Genomic DNA, 14,149 nt, shown 5'->3' with positions numbered 1-14,149 from the left:
GTTCCCCACATGAGGACCAATCAGAGGCTGGGAGAGCACAGACTGCAGCTTATAAACAGAAGTGCAAGGGAGGCTGCATGCTTTTGAGTCACACATGAAAGACTCTTAGAAAGCAGAGAGACACATACCAAGAGTCTGTCCATTAATTTGCCATAACTGAACCTTTTCTGCTGGGACTTTTCCCCCCCAAACCTGCACTTTCAATATTTTCTGTTTATTCTGTGTTTTAGACACATCTGACAACATGTCCCTTCTCAGTGCTACTCTGCTGTTTCTTTTGCTTGGTGAGTAATTTTTAATCTTCTTATCCAGTTAGGCCAAATGGACATTATGAATGATTTATGTATTCAGCAACCTAGTTTATTTTAACTCACATGTGCTCATTTTCTTCTTATGAATGTTTTTCAAAGAAAGGTGTTAGAAGTATGTTGCCAAATAGTTATCATTTAACAGCAACTGTTTGTAATGATTAATGTATTTTGAAGTCAGTCATCCAGTAGATATCTGAGCTGCTCAAGATCAAAGCTTAGTATGCTGCATCTCTTACAGGGGATGTTAAAGTTGAACTCTGACTGCTTGAAACTAGTTAAGAAATTTGCCATTAGAGGTCTACATACACTGCATTGAACATGCTGCATTTTAATGTGTCAACCATATTCCCATCTGTCACTTGCTTTCTTTTCAAAAGAAAATCAGGCTTATTACAAGATGATTGTCAGAGCAGGATGGTGATCCAGAGAAAAATATTACCTACATATGGTGTAAGGTATTTAATGAATATTTAGTTTTGGGTTTGCAAAAAGACCCCAATCTGTTGTTGTTCTGGTATGTCAACACTTACACCTTAAAACTAACTAGTTATAGGACAGTTATGTTAGATTTTACCACTTCACTCTAAATAATGGGAGATTTTCTACTCACTTGACTATAGAAGCTTTGAAAATAAAGAGGGTGATTTTCTTTTGTTGTGAATCAATATAGTGTCATTTTAAATTAGAATGGAAATGGAAATCAAAATAGGGCTACTAGAAGGTATTTATACCAGGGCAACACATTGTAAAAGTAGAATTTCCCCATTTTAGTCTCTGAATAACACAAAGAAATGAAAGCTGGTGGTAACAGATAATTAGGAACAGAAACTCAAATGTGAACCAGTGTTTCTACCTTATGCATACGAACTTCTATACACTTTATCATACACTTTATCAAGTAGTTCTCTACTATATGGTAAAAATGTTTTAAAAGTGTTTCTACAAATGGAATATAAAATTTGTTCTACATATGAGACAAATGTTATATTCCCAACAAAATTATCTACCCATATTTTTTAATAAACACATTATCAAATTATGTAACTATTTTTTTGACTTTCTCAGAAACTACTGTGCTGCCAACTGTGTGGCGCTCATATTTTCTTAAATAGACTGGTCACACACAACTAAGCAATTGTTATCTGTGTTTTTTCATACCTTCGTCAGACAATCTGGCCTTAAGTGGAATATTCATCATTTCTGTCTAATGCACATAAAGTGTGGTGTTTTTATATTATTACAAAATGTGGGGGTGTAAAGGTCAGCGTGGCGGACACATGTTTATGGTCAACAGCTGATTTTGTGTTCGTTTTTATTCAAGGTTGTTTACTGTAAGACGTGGATGAAAAATCTTCTGCTACTTTGGAAATCAGATGAGGCCCAGTGCACAGTTCAGAAAAGACCGTTTAGAAACTTGACTGCTTAGTATATTAAATATTCAACTTCTTGGTCATGTCAAGGTTGTAATATGTCTTGAGGGGATTTCTTTTTTAATCCTTTTTTAAGCTTTTAAGGATGTTTGTGCTGGGTTTTTTTGTTCAGTGCTTGTGCATTGACAGCTGTAGTAATGCTGCGGCAATTAGCTTTTCCTTGTCTTCTTTTTCAGATTCCATTTCCTGTGTTCAGTTTCTGGCACCTTTGAACATGGGAGGAGTCATTGGGCTGGTGCAGTTTAACTCAATGTCTCAGATGGCCACTGTCAACATGTCTGGGGCTGGATCCTGTCGTTCAGTAAACATTTCCCTCAGCGAGTTTCCCGTCATGTATGGCCACTTTGCTCAGCCCTGTTCTGAACAAAATATCGGCTCCAGCATCTTCACTTTTACTGCTGATCTTGCCTCAAATTCTAACATCAATGTGTCCGAACTCTTTGCGCAAAGAAAAAACCTTGATGACTTCTCACTGTCGTTGCAAACGTGTAACGGAACTAAAGTATGCACAGTTGTAAGTCAAGGTCAGACCCTCGTAACTAGTCAGGCCAGGTTCTATGGGCCCATCGCGGGTAACGTTTATATCCGTTATAACATGGATAACGCCAGCTCCAGGGTTCTTGCAGATCTTGTGACGATCGGTCAAGTTAATGCCTCGCAAACTAATGTCACGCTCTATAGAGCTACAAGTACTGTTGCAAACTGTGATATTCTACTTAAAAGCTTAAATAATGTATCTTTGACCCCTCTGGGTTCCGTAAAGGTCGGGACCCCTTTGCAGCTCCAGAAATCCCGTCTGGACCTCGGTAGCTTCCAAACCACAAATGGGTTTCTTTTCCTTAGGGTGGGGTCAAGTTTCAGTTGTGCTCAGATCTATAATGTGCCAGTGAAACAGGTTAGAGCTGATGTGAACATGAATGGGATCAAAGGATACTTCAGTTTTCGTCAGGCTTCCCCTTTTGATCTCACAGAGTTGAGTGTCAATCTGACCAATTTACAGAGCAATGTTGCCTTTTACCATGTCCACGATTTTCCTGTCAGGTCATTAACAAACCGGTGTTCAAATGATAGTATAGGTGACCACTGGAATCCATTTAGGTTGAACAGAAGTAGCCCAACTTACCCAAGAGTCCCAGGGTCAACACATGACATGTATGAGGTGGGTGACCTCAGTGCCAAGCACGGGAGCATAGCAGGCAAAAATATGGTGGACATGACATTCACAGACTTCAATCTCCCTCTGTTTGGAAAGAACAGCATTGTAGGTCGCTCAGTCGTCATTCACCAACCAAATGGTTCGAGGTTTGCTTGCACGAGTATCAGCTATCCTGGCGAGGTTATTGTAGGCAGAGCCATATTTTCAAGCCCTGTGGTTGGTGAGGTCTGGTTCACACAGCTGGTGAACAACCCCCTCTCTGATGTATCCATATTTCTGAATTTGGCATACGGAAATCCTACAACACCAACCAAAAACCACAACTGGCATGTTCACGTCTACCCAATCAGCTCAGAGAGGGATGATGATCAAGGCCGCTGTACCACAACTGGAGGTCACTGGAACCCCTTCAACATCACCATTGATGCCAGCTATTCCCTCCACTGTAACCCATCTGGTCCCCTATCCTGTGAGGTTGGAGACCTCGCCGGCAAACACAGTACCCTTGATCTTGGAACCACGTTAGAGGTAGTGGCAGCAAAATACTTCTTCACTGATGTCACCTCCTGGGTGCCCAAGCCCGGCATTATTGGCCGCTCTGTGGTCATCCATCAAGCAGAAAGAGGCGGGCCAAGAATAGCCTGTGCCAATGTCACATTGGTGCAAGTTCCCAAAGCTAGCTTAGGTACATGGTTTGGCCCTGGAGTTTCTGATGGACAAGTGGGTTTCTCCCGGGCTGTGCCACAAGGTCCCACAACTATAAATGTTTCCTTAATGAGCCTGAACTCCATAGCTAGTGGTTATCATGTCCACGTGTTGCCCCTCAACCCAGGCAGTGCAGAGCCCTGTTCAAATGCAAACATCCAGGGCCACTTCAACCCACTAGCCTGGAACGTATCACAATCCCCCCCTCCTGGAGTTGGCACTGTGGACCAGTATGAGATGGGAGACATCAGCGGGAAGTTCGGCACACTTAATGATCAAAACAACTTTGAAGCTGTATACATGGACCCTGACATGTCGATGACTGGACCCTACAGCATAGTGGGAAGGTCGCTGGTGGTTCACAATGTCAGTGGAGCAAGGTGAGAATGTGTACTTTACTATTTGTGTTCTTAGCAGATGAAAGAAAGAATATAACGCAGCACAAAATTAAAAGGGAAGAAAAGAAAGCAATGTCATACACAGGTTACCACATCGTCTTTTTTTTTTAGAAATAAAATTGTTAGCTAATCTTTTATTTTTAAATACTTGGTATCTGTTGCAAAAAAGAGGAAGTTTTTATCATTTGGGACAACTCCAACAAGTGAAAGGTCTGGTTAGTTGCAAGTCCTTATGCAGAATAACCAGATATGTAAGTTGAGAGACCGACTTCTGGCACAGAAACAAAAACGTGTCAGTCTTTCGAGGACACCAGTGTAAAATGTCAGTTGCGGACATAACTTCCTGGTGTTTTGTGCCATGACAAAGAATTACTCAGCAAAATACTTTGTTGAAGATCCTCCTAGATGTCAGAACATGATACGATTTTCTTATCTTAATTGTGTTTCTCTTAGTTTATGTGTTTTGTTTTTTGTTTTTTTTACAGAATTAGGTGTGCCAACATCTTGGCTGATAGACTCACAGATGGTGAATGGGTTATTGCCAAGGCTGTCTTTAATGGTACAGTGACTGGGACAGTTAGACTGGTAAGAATCATCACAGATAAAGTGTTTGGTGCTCATCTCATGTTTCTCATCTACTTTCTTTCTTTCGTTTGGTCTATTCATTTCAATAATTTCTATTTTTCTGTGACTAAATGGTTCCTCACAAAACAATAATGACTTACTGTATATGAATAAGTGTTTAACAAGTGAACATATCTGAAGTGGAAAAAACAACAACAAAGCCATGCAATTATCTGTTGCAACAAATGTAAAAAAAAAACAACAGTTTGATTGCCATCTAATCAGACAAGTTAGGGAGTGTGTACTACATTCATTTAACACTGCATTCCTTTGCATTACTAATGGCTTCAAGATCAGGTGAGGCATATGCTATTTTAATCTCATGAGCTCCCTTCTTTTGGATCTTACATTTTAACAAAAGGTTTTACATTTCTAATATTTAGCTCACACTGATGCTAACATCACAGGCATGATTTCCCACAGAGGATTAAACTTTTTTCGCCAGTTTCTCTGTAAAAACAAAGAAGGCTGAAATGTAAAAACATGTGGAGTTCTTTCTTTTAGAAAGACAGCAGCTTTTCTCATCTTATACACCACATCTAAAGCGGTGTATTTAACTGCTACCCACTTGTAAAAGGTTGCTAATCTTACTAGCAGTGTGTAAAATACTGTATTGAGACCAGTTTGACAGAGAAACAAAAGAAGTTATAATTGAATGAGATGAGTGAATGAGTCGTAGTATAATATATCTGATAGCCTAAGAGCAGAACAATTGTTTCTTTATCATTGCTAACTTATTTGGAGCCAAGCTGCCACAAAAACATGACAGTGTATTTCTGCTGCACTGGACAGAATTCATTATGCCTACGATAGCTTGCAACAGGAAGCAAAAGGAAGAGGGGGACGAGAGCATTAGCTTAGCATCTATCCGCTGGCTAATGGTACGTGCGGTTTCACCAAACTAAAAGCTCACCAAGGGAACAGCTGTCTCTGGCAGCTGCCCTCCAGAGGCCCCATACTGAGCTCTGCACTACACTAATGGAGAGAAGAGATTGCAGTATCTCTAAACAGCCTATATGATTAAAGAGAAGTAGGCAGTTTGAGTAATCAATGTTGTTCTGCAACAAAATAGAGTGGTTTCACTCAGACAGACTGAGAATCAAAAGAAAAGTGAAATGAAATGTCATAGTGAAATACCTTTACACTTAAAGGTGGACAGCAGTATCCACAAATCTATACTCGGTTCATTTTAACGGCATTCATGCTTCAGCAAAGCAAGTGTTTAGTTGCGATTGAACTATGAGATTCCTTCTTTGTAATGTAAGCACTTTGTTTTCCTCATCCCAGCAACAGCAGGTGTTCCTCGATGGGAGTAGCAGCGATGTTACTCTGGAGGTGAACCTTAAGTCATCTGCAGGGGATAATGTAAGTACAGCTTTATATAATCTACATGCATGCAAAAAAAGTATATTGGCCACCATCACAAAACTCAGTGTTCATCTGCCACCCATCAGTGTGAAACTCTCTTTAAGCCTTTAATGGGATAGATGTGTTAAAAGACATCATTCTCACACCTGTATTTTATCCCAAACTGAAGAAATCAACAGCTTCCCTGTTCATCACAACTAATCGGGTTGGCTCCAGTGACACCGGGTGCAACAGTGTGGGAGACACATTCAATCCCTTCAACATGACATCGATGGTGAGATCCTAATCTTATCTGCGTAAAAAGGACGCAAAAACGAAATAAAACAGAAACAACACGCTTAAGAAATGAGAAATTGAAAGCAAAAAAAGTGGAAGAAAAAAGGGTTTGGTCAGGTGGTTTGACCATAAGTTACTTGAAGGAAGTCCAGAAGGGTTGCTGTTTTCTGGCGGTTTGGGGACACATATTGTAATAAGGGGCCAGTCTGAGTCTAATTACAAGTTTCTTTAGTTCCTCAGTTTGAAGATTCGTAATTTCACTGAATTTAAGATTCAAAGGCTGCCCTGAAGATGATCAGTTTAAAGTGTAAATATAATAGTACATTTTTATGCTTGTAAGGGTATATGAATGTATATAATAGTATAAAGATGCTAAAAACTGCACTAATTATCAAAAGTAAATAATCTCAACGACCAAATTATTGGCTTTATATGAAAAAGATTTTGCAAAGGATCATGATAAACTTAAACCTGCCTAAATAATTGTAATGCTAACATGATTGACATGTGTTCATCTAATAATCTCTACATGTTTTTCTTCAAATGTTTACATGTAAGCATATAATATAAGTATAAGACATAATATGAACATTTCTTTTACTTAATGGGACCAGTGATGCAATTGGTCAATAACCGGAGAATATTGCTAACTTCTCTCTTCCTCTTCCTCTAACTTGTGCAAATCACTTCTTTCTTTCGCTTCCACTTGCAGAGACCCACCTGTTCTTTAGAAAACCCACTGAGCTGCGTGGTGGGGGAGATATCTGTAAGACATGGCATGGTTAGCCTGACACAGAGACAGTTCTATACTGACAGCATTATTCGCCTCTCTGGAGACAGCACAGGTGAAATGAGTCACCATATGTGATCAGTGATAACAGCAAATACAAAACTTCAAAATCTCCAAAGAGGTGAGTTTACTTTGTTAAGTCTAATTGTTCGTTATGTTTTGTGTGTGTTATTAGTGGTCTTCAGATCTTTAGTGCTGAAGAATGGACAAAACATCACAGCCTGTGCCGACATCCTCCCTGAATCCCCATCAGCAGCGCAGACGTTTCCCAATGTGACTACATTCAGCCGGTGAGTGTAATTACAACATACTACATGATGAATACTTTTCATGTAATCCTAAATCACTCAAGACACTTTAATTGCTTGCTGGAGGCCATTTGCGTAGACGTTCTATAAAACTGTTCTGTACATACAGGGAGTGCAGAATTATTAGGCAAATGAGTATTTTGTCCACATCATCCTCTTCATGCATGTTGTCTTACTCCAAGCTGTATAGGCTCGAAAGCCTACTACCAATTAAGCATATTAGGTGATGTGCATCTCTGTAATGAGAAGGGGTGTGGTCTAATGACATCAACACCCTATATCAGGTGTGCATAATTATTAGGCAACGTCCTTTCCTTTGGCAAAATGGGTCAAAAGAAGGACTTGACAGGCTCAGAAAAGTCAAAAATAGTGAGATATCTTGCAGAGGGATGCAGCAGTCTCAAAATTGCAAAGCTTCTGAAGCGTGATCATCGAACAATCAAGCGTTTCATTCAAAATAGTCAACAGGGTCGCAAGAAGCGTGTGGAAAAACCAAGGCGCAAAATAACTGCCCATGAACTGAGAAAAGTCAAGCGTGCAGCTGCCAAGATGCCACTTGCCACCAGTTTGGCCATATTTCAGAGCTGCAACATCACTGGAGTGCCCAAAAGCACAAGGTGTGCAATACTCAGAGACATGGCCAAGGTAAGAAAGGCTGAAAGACGACCACCACTGAACAAGACACACAAGCTGAAACGTCAAGACTGGGCCAAGAAATATCTCAAGACTGGTTTTTCTAAGGTTTTATGGACTGATGAAATGAGAGTGAGTCTTGATGGGCCAGATGGAGCTCAACTCCCAGTCCTACTGCCAGTTTCTGGAAGACACCTTCTTCAAGCAGTGGTACAGGAAGAAGTCTGCATCCTTCAAGAAAAACATGATTTTCATGCAGGACAATGCTCCATCACACGCGTCCAAGTACTCCACAGCGTGGCTGGCAAGAAAGGGTATAAAAGAAGAAAAACTAATGACATGGCCTCCTTGTTCACCTGATCTGAACCCCATTGAGAACCTGTGGTCCATCATCAAATGTGAGATTTACAAGGAGGGAAAACAGTACACCTCTCTGAACAGTGTCTGGGAGGCTGTGGTTGCTGCTGCACGCAATGTTGATGGTGAACAGATCAAAACACTGACAGAATCCATGGATGGCAGGCTTTTGAGTGTCCTTGCAAAGAAAGGTGGCTATATTGGTCGCTGATTTGTTTTTGTTTTGTTTTTGAATGTCAGAAATGTATATTTGTGAATGTGGAGATGTTATATTGGTTTCACTGGTAAAAATAAATAATTGAAATGGGTATATATTTGTTTTTTGTTAAGTTGCCTAATAATTATGCACAGTAATAGTCACCTGCACACACAGATATCCCCCTAAAATAGCTAAAACTAAAAACAAACTAAAAACTACTTCCAAAAACATTCAGCTTTGATATTAATGAGTTTTTTGGGTTCATTGAGAACATGGTTGTTGTTCAATAATAACATTATTCCTCAAAAATACAACTTGCCTAATAATTCTGCACTCCCTGTAGTGCACTGTATAACCCTTTTATCAGTGCTGTATTAAATAGTTGTTGTTGTAGAGCTCAAGTGTTTGTATGACGTTAAAGTGGATGTTGGTGTCTTTATGTCCAGGTATGACTTCCGAAACAGGGTCGCTGACGTACTGCAAATGAACCTGGCAAGAGTTACTATCTTGCCCACATCTCCTCAGTCTGTATCTGGGGGAACATGTCAGCAAGTCAACTTCATGATATCTGGTAAGGCAGAAAAAATGTAATCAAACTTCCATATTTGGCAACCAAAAAAAGGAACAACACGATGATGTGAGAAGGTGTCATAATGTCATTATTAATACAAGTATTTCAGTGAATATTGTTAACAATTTAAAGTTTGTTGAAGAAATACAAAGTACACTACAGCCTCTGGTAGGCTATAATGTCAGACAGTTGTCTTTTACAGGTGTCTTTGGCAAGGTATGTTAGGAATTCAACATGCTTCATCAGATGATTTGAAATAAAGACAAGCTGAAACTTTTTCCCACTGCAATAATGATTATTTTATTATGAACAGAGAACTTTAGCTGATGTTTTCAAACAGGCTATAAGTGTGATCTACCAGAGGATTTTTATTATTTTGAAAATTGAATTCAAATACTTTGGGTCAATGTGTGTTAGACTCTCCAAGATTGAAAATGTCAGTCGTGGACTAATGTGCTTCTAGCATTTATTTTTGATTTATACCCGACTTGTGTATCGTGAAGGAATTCGGTGTCACACCAGCAGTTACTCGATCCTTAGCCGGAACATGACAGTTTATGCAAATGCAGTAGAAAGTTTCCTGGTTGTTATGAACTGCCTGGCAATCACGTTTTGCAGGAGTTCCCCTGGAAAGCTAAGCCACACTCTGGGAACTCACATGCATCTTCTGCTTCATGAGATGATTTAGAATGAAAAGCCAAAGCGTTTTCCCCGGCTTTATTATGACCACAGAGACATTTAGCTGATGGACAACTATCAAACAGGCCAGCTAATTATCGGGGCATGTTTATTGTTTTGACAATTTAATGAAGATATTTTGGCCCAAATAACATTGCGTGCTTCAAACAGTCAAACTTCAGACTGCAAATGTACATTTTTAATCATATTTTATTGTAAATATCTGACACATCAAACCTGAGTTATTGTTTGATTAAGAGACATAATACAATTTCTTCACCACTCAGTCCAAAACATTTGCACACACTATAGCCTCAAAGAACTCCTCACCTAGAACTGATCTAGAACTACTGCACCACCCAGGTACCAAGTACTTAAAACAATGCCTTTGATACAATTCATTTCCCGTTGCCTGGCTGTTACATTAGACTTTTTCCATTCTTGTTTATTATTTCATACTTTTAATCGAATATTATTTGATTTATGTTATGATTTTATAATATATGTATATATTATTTATATGAGGGGGCAGTGTGAGTCATACGCCTTTGTCCCCGAGTGTTCCCTTGTTCGTATTATCAATATTAATGTTAGTCTTGTGTGAATGTTACAGCATGTCAGTAAATGGTTCAGCTGCTTTAGACTGGCCAAGCTTTTTGTCAGGACATCGATACAATGAACAATAATGGGTATTGAAAATCTTCCGCAAACCTGGAATAATGAAAAGTAATTTGAGACTGGAGTTGAAGTCCGGGAGTCTCATTTTCTGTCCCTTCCTTTGTCCCAGGGGGTAACTGAGGAGAATTTCACAGCTTTCACACACTATATCACATGACAGGCATTTATACTATCCCAGGTCTCCTAAAAGGTGAAGAGTTTACTATTCCAATAATTCCACACAAGGCCACCACTGGATCATTTTTATTAGAATAAAACGATTAAGTTCTTTAACTGGCTTATGGAAATTGCTCTCATGGCATTATTTTCTGATTCAAGCCAAAATATTGAAAGGGCATTTCTTTTGTCAGCCAAGTGACATCAAGGGAAACATAACTTTCAGTACAACAAAGATTCACATTTCATAATAACCCATTGAACTAGCAGTTTCTGTGAAGTATAACAAAACAGTGAAACTCTAAGTATGCTAAGTACACTGGTATATGTGTAAGTAAGCACTGTTACTTTGTCTGTATGCTAAAGGGAATGTGAGCACTGGCCTGCTGAGCTCTGTCAAAACCAGTGACAAAATGGGCGTCTTCAGAGAGTCTGACATATGTACAAGTAAGTGCATTTTATACTGCTCTTAAAGCTTTGACTATGCTTTAAATGCCTTTTGGTAAAATGAAATTAACAATGTATTTAGACAACATTTAGAAGGACACTTTGATGTCCTTTTTTACAATCCAAACAATAAAATAATGCATAACACTTGAAAAACTTGGAAGCCATATGAGCTATTAATAGGGACTGGAACTGAGAACCAAACCTTGTAGAGAATCAGTTCCCAGTGGTTCAGTTCCTTGGAAATCATAAGTCTGATATCACTTAACGTTTCCACTTACAATCAATCGGCTGATTTCAGTTCGCCAAAAACAGTGGTCCAGTCAACAGTGTGGATATGGACATTACATTTATTTTTAAAAAAGGAAAATAGCATGGCGCTTTGCTAGCATGCTAATGCTAAGCTAGCCAAGAACCAGAGTGATGCTAAAGCTGACCCCAGCCCAGCAAATAACCTGAAAACCTGAACTTTAACAGGTAACAAAAACAGTGATGAGCAGTCAGGCATGACTGACAACAGTTTCTGCCTGTTCAAGTCTCTTTGTGCTAGTTACCTTACAATATAAAGTGCCTTGAGGGGACTGTTGTTGTGATTTGGCACTACATAAATAAAATTGAACTGAATTGAATTGAGTTTTCATCTTTGTTCTGTGCTGTCAGCTGTAAAAATCTAATATTTGCAGTCGCAGTTCGTGTTTTCAGTGATCATTGTTAGTCATTCAAATAACATGTGAATGCCTTTCTAATTTCTTATTAGGAGGTCCAAGTCCGAGTCCAAGTCCAAGTCCAAGTCCAGCCCTCACGCCATGGACTTTTCTTCTTGGCTTGATGTTCGCCTTCGCCTGTCTGCTGCCTTCAGCAACTTATTTATAGCCCGGAGACTCAGCCACACCTTGCACCGTCAGTGGGGTTACATGACCTTAAAAAGATTGTGAATACAATGTCTGTCAAATGCAACAGTGATCATCAAGCGAATGAACACAATCTGTTACATTGAAAAACAAATTTCAGTCAATGACGAATTTCCCTTTTTTCATTACTTTTATAAAAATCTAAAATCTAAATATAAAAATAATAATGGTAGGTAACAAGGCTTAGGTAACAGGTAAGAGTTTAATGTTTAGAAATTTCTGCAAACTAGATTTTTTTTCTATTTATGTCATTTGGTTTCTTTAATGGGTGGGTGGTTTTATTGTATCTTCTGACCTCCTAATTTTGTTTTTCATGTATGCACTCTCCAAATATCCATGTGAAATTTTGTGTATATCTTGAAATTTGTGAATAAAGTACAATAATGTTTGGATGCCTTGTCAGTTTCCAGAGTAAATGTGTTTAAATTGCAGATGCAGTTTTTAGCTGGACAGTAATTCTGTTAAGATTTGCAAAATAAGATTTGTTTAACTTTTTCAATTCATTCCAGCAAAACAAACCTCCAAATAGTTGCAAAATGTCTAATGATTAGATTAAATAGACTGCAGTGTTATTCCTTTCATTAACATGGTGTCCAGGTAAAGTGCATATCACTTTTCCACCCATTCCCTCACTCTTTTCCACATATTCAGACAGTTTCCCACATTTTGATTAGTTTTAGTTTCAACACGTGAGCATCACGCAAACTGTCTGGCTCAAAAACCACATGAATTCCTGCTAAAACTAAAAGATGATTATCACAAAGAGCAGAAACTGACGCTTAACTCTTTAAAGATATATTTTTTTATAAGTTTAAAGGCCGTGCAATCAACCTCAAGTTTCCATCTATGTGGGTAAAAAGTTGAAAAGATTGCACCAAAATAATATACAGTATTTCAATCATTCTTAAAATTGTATCATTTAAGTTTTTAAAAAGTTTCAAAAAAACTCCCCAAAAGGCAAAGGTTAAAATATCAATACTACGTTCTAAATATCAGGAGAGCAAATCAAATATGATACACTAGGTTTTAAAGTGTTACCGAAGAGAGGTAAAATGATCAAATAATCCAGAAAAAAAACACAATATATAAAAGTTTAAATTGGTTTGTCATGGAGTGTAATAAACATTTGATCCCCAAGAAAAACATTACTCTGTGAAAAAGCACAGCAGTAGCTGTGGGGTGGCTGTAGCTCAGGAGGTCATCTCCTAGTCAGAAGGTTGATTGCTCTAGTCTGCATGTTGCTCTCTGATGCAGAGCAATATTGTGTGACAGTTAGAAAGCACTTACATAGAAAAACAAAGCAAAAAGTGCTTGTTTAAATGGGTGAATGTGAAGTTATGTAAAGCGCTTTGAGTGCTCAGAGTAGAAAAGCGCTATATAAGAACCAGTCCATTTACAATAAAACATATGTTGTAGTTGGTCAGCAGGTTTGCACACATCTCAGGGGAGATTTTTACCCACTCCTCTTTATGTTTTTTCAGGGTTCTGTACCCATCAGTAATCTATTCAGGAGTATGTATCAGACAACCGGCCACATCTAAGCAAACAAAATTTCAATCAAATCAAATTTTATTCCATATGAAAAGACAACAGACAATAGAAAATGTAACAAACAAGACTGTAAAAAAAATTTTTCTTCTTTTTCTTGTATTGGCTACTTCTTTTAGGGCTCACCACAGCTGATCATCGGCATCTGTCTTACTTAGTGACAGTACCTCACGCTATCCCTAGGATCTCTGTTCTCTGTCACTACATCCATGAATCTTCTCAGAGGTCTCTCTTTTCCTCCTGCACGTCAGCTCCATATTCAATATCCTTCGTCCAGTATGTCCACTATCCATCCTTAGCATACCCAAATAATTACAACTTTGTCTCCAAACCACTCAACCTGAGTATGTCCCTCGGATATACTCATTTCCAGTCCTGTCCTTGTAAAACACTACCATCACTCTTGCTTCTCTGTCACAAATCACCCTGAGATTCATCTCCAAACACTCCACCCTGTGCACACTCCATTCTTCAACTTTCTTGTACAAAGATATAAAAATGATAAAGATCGATCATTTAAATCCATAGAAGAAATAGAAATCTTTCAAACTAATAATAAACAAATACAAATTATTAGAAGCCACAACTTAAAATCAAATTGAATT

The 14,149-nt window shown here is 38.6% G+C and overlaps 1 protein-coding gene across 1 annotated transcript; it reads left to right on the top strand.

Moving 5' to 3' along the window:
- On the top strand, positions 1–12,403 carry cusr (Copper-only SOD repeat protein). Its single transcript, XM_005931316.3, has 10 exons — positions 1–284; positions 1,918–3,982; positions 4,486–4,585; positions 5,912–5,989; positions 6,162–6,266; positions 6,981–7,113; positions 7,234–7,348; positions 9,002–9,126; positions 11,005–11,085; positions 11,843–12,403. Exons 1-10 carry the CDS (start codon positions 245–247, stop codon positions 11,956–11,958), a joined length of 2,958 nt encoding a protein of 985 aa, XP_005931378.1. The 5' UTR covers positions 1–244; the 3' UTR covers positions 11,959–12,403.
- The last annotated feature ends 1,746 nt before the right edge of the window (positions 12,404–14,149 follow it).

Source organism: Haplochromis burtoni, unplaced genomic scaffold, assembly GCF_018398535.1.
Source record: "Haplochromis burtoni strain Fernald_Lab_line unplaced genomic scaffold, NCSU_Asbu1 Contig_140, whole genome shotgun sequence".
Classification (NCBI taxonomy): domain Eukaryota; kingdom Metazoa; phylum Chordata; class Actinopteri; order Cichliformes; family Cichlidae; genus Haplochromis; species Haplochromis burtoni.
Note: the sequence above shows the minus strand (reverse complement) of the source record. Positions and strands in the feature narration are given on the sequence as shown.